This window comes from Phoca vitulina, unplaced genomic scaffold (genome assembly GCF_004348235.1).
Source record: "Phoca vitulina isolate PV1807 unplaced genomic scaffold, GSC_HSeal_1.0 scaffold13, whole genome shotgun sequence".
Lineage (NCBI taxonomy): Eukaryota > Metazoa > Chordata > Mammalia > Carnivora > Phocidae > Phoca > Phoca vitulina.
Genome location: NW_022589716.1, coordinates 544710 through 547125, shown reverse-complemented (window position 1 = coordinate 547125; position 2416 = coordinate 544710). Strand labels below are relative to the sequence as shown.

At 43.9% G+C, this 2416-nt stretch overlaps 1 protein-coding gene across 1 annotated transcript; it reads right to left on the bottom strand.

The window, feature by feature from the left end:
- Positions 1-464: 464 nt before the first annotated feature.
- Positions 465-839, bottom strand: LOC116636883 (60S ribosomal protein L31-like). Its single transcript, XM_032412096.1, has one exon. The coding sequence runs from the start codon at positions 837-839 to the stop codon at positions 465-467; it is 375 nt and encodes a 124-aa protein (XP_032267987.1).
- Between the last annotated feature and the right edge of the window lie 1577 nt (positions 840-2416).

Below are 2416 nucleotides of genomic sequence, written 5' to 3'. Positions count from 1 at the left end.
TGGTATACATATACAACAGAATATTACTCAGCCATCAAAAAAAAAAAAAAAAAAGAAATCTTGCCATTTGCAATGACATGGATGGAGCTAGAGTGTATTATGCTAAAGGAAATAAGTCAGCCAGAGAAAGAAAAATACCATATGATTTCACTCATATGTGGATTTAAGAAACAAAACAGATGAACATAGGAGAAGGAGAAAAAAGCGAGAGAGGGAAGCAAGCCATAAGAGACTCTTAATGATAGAGAATAAACTGAGGCTTCCTGGAGGGGAGGTGGGTGGGGGATGGGCTAAAAGGGTGATGGACATTAAGGAGGGCACTTGTGGTGAGCACTGGGTGTTATATGTAAGTGATGAATCACTAAATTCTGCTCCTGAAACCAGTATTCCACTATATGTTAACTAACTAGAATTTACTTATTTATTTATTTTTCAGTTTTATACCTTTATTTGACAATCAGCGATTAGTTCTCATCTACATTAACTGTCTGTAGATTTTTGAGAGTGCTGATAGGTTCATAGGTAACCAGTGTGTAGAACTTGTTTGGTGAATCATCCTCGTTACGTTTTCTGGACAACTGCACATGGATACGGTATGGAACATGCCTTATTCCTTTGGCCCAGACAGCTTTGTTGAGCCTGGTGTCAATGTGCACATCTGGAGTTCCCATCTCCTTCATAGCAAATTTCCGGATCTCTTTGAGTGCCCGAGGGGCATGCTTCTTGAAACCCACTCCATGGATGCGCTTGTGAATGTTGATGGTGTATTCTCTGGTCACTACCTCGTTGATGGCAGAATGGCCCTTCTTTTTCTTGCCACCCTTCTTCACAGGAGCCATTTGGCCGGGCCCTGGTTGGAAAGGAAGCTTAACTAACTAGAATTTAAATAAAAAACTGAAGAAGGAAAAAAAGGAGGATCCAGCTCATATGGCCAGAATTGAAAAGGATATTTCCTGAGGCACCCCTTCTTCATGGAAGCAGGTAGATCCAGTCCTGGGGGTGGGTCCATGTTTGGACATGTCACTCAGAGTTAGGTAGGTGCATAAGAAGGGAGAGATGGATGGATGAATGCTCTGGGATGTCCAGTTGTTTCCTGAAATGAGGAGTGGCAGAGATGGTTCCCTCAGTACACCAATGACAAGACTTAAGAAGGTCCTGGCTTCTCTGATGAGATATGTATTTACACAGTGTCAGTGTGCGAAAGGATGTGTCACTATGGGCCTTAGGAACTGAGTTAATTAATCAACTAGTGAAATTAATTATATTAATCAGAGTTATCCAACAATTAGTTATCCAGAAGAAAACAACCTCGTGTAAAGACTCCATGAAGGGATGCATGCCTAGAGGTTATAGGGTTGCAGGTTGGCTTCCCAGAGGAGCTGGCATTTCATCCAAGACCTGAGGAATGAATATGTATTTTCTAAGGTGGGCATATGGAAGAAGCAGCCCAGGCAGAGGGAACCCAGCATGGGCAATAGTGGAGGTGAAGGAGAGGACTTGGTGGCTTCAAGGTACCATGCCTGCTCCCATGTGGTTGGAGAATCAACTGTAAAGGATGGTGGTGGTGAGAAGTGAGTCCAGGTGGTAAGTCCAGAGAGGGATGGGATAATGAATGGGCTTGAATTCACTCTAGGGAGTCTGGATTTTTTTGGGTTGTGGGGAGACCGATCATCCTTGTTTGATCAGGACTTATGGGTTCTCTGGGATGTGGGGATTTTATTTTATTTTATTTTATTTAAGATTTTATTTATTTATTTGACAGAGAGAGACAAAGTGAGAGAAGGAACATAAGCAGGGTGAGTGGGAGAGGGAGAAGCAGGCTTCCCGCCGAGCAGGGCTCGATTCTAGGACCCCAGGACCACGACCTAAGCCGAAGGCAGATGCCCAACGACTGAGCCACCCAGGTGCCCCCGATGTGAGGATTTTAGTTCTAAAAAACTTGTGAAATGAGTTGGTCCCCTATCAGATAGGGAGCCATTGAGGAATTCTCAGCTGGGGAGTGATAACCACTTCTTTTGGTTGTTAAAAGATCAATTGATTGTCAGGTAAAATGAAGTTTCTGTAGGAGGCCATCTCTGAACCCTCCCTGGGATCCCAATTTCCAGGGCTCCCTCCACTTCTCCTGGGCATTCACACTGCTTTTATAAATGATGCCAATTTGATGTCTGCCCTCCCCAGGGGACAGCTAGCTGATGAGACAGTGAGCCACACATGTAGTTTTTACTCAGCACCCAGCATGGCTCATGGAAATGTTCAATAAATTTATGTGAATTGGGAGAGAGTGCCTGGCATTGTCAGAATTGACCCTCATGTTCCATAACCCTACAGGTATAAGCTGGGAATAATACCACCTCCCTCATCAAGACCGTAGTATGAAAACATCTACTACAAGATTTGGGGTGGGGGCTCAAGAGTA

Coding starts and splice junctions, on each gene's coding strand:
- LOC116636883 (XM_032412096.1), bottom strand. CDS start 839: ATGGCTCCTGTGAAGAAGGGTGGCAAGAAAAAGAAGGGCCATTCTGCC.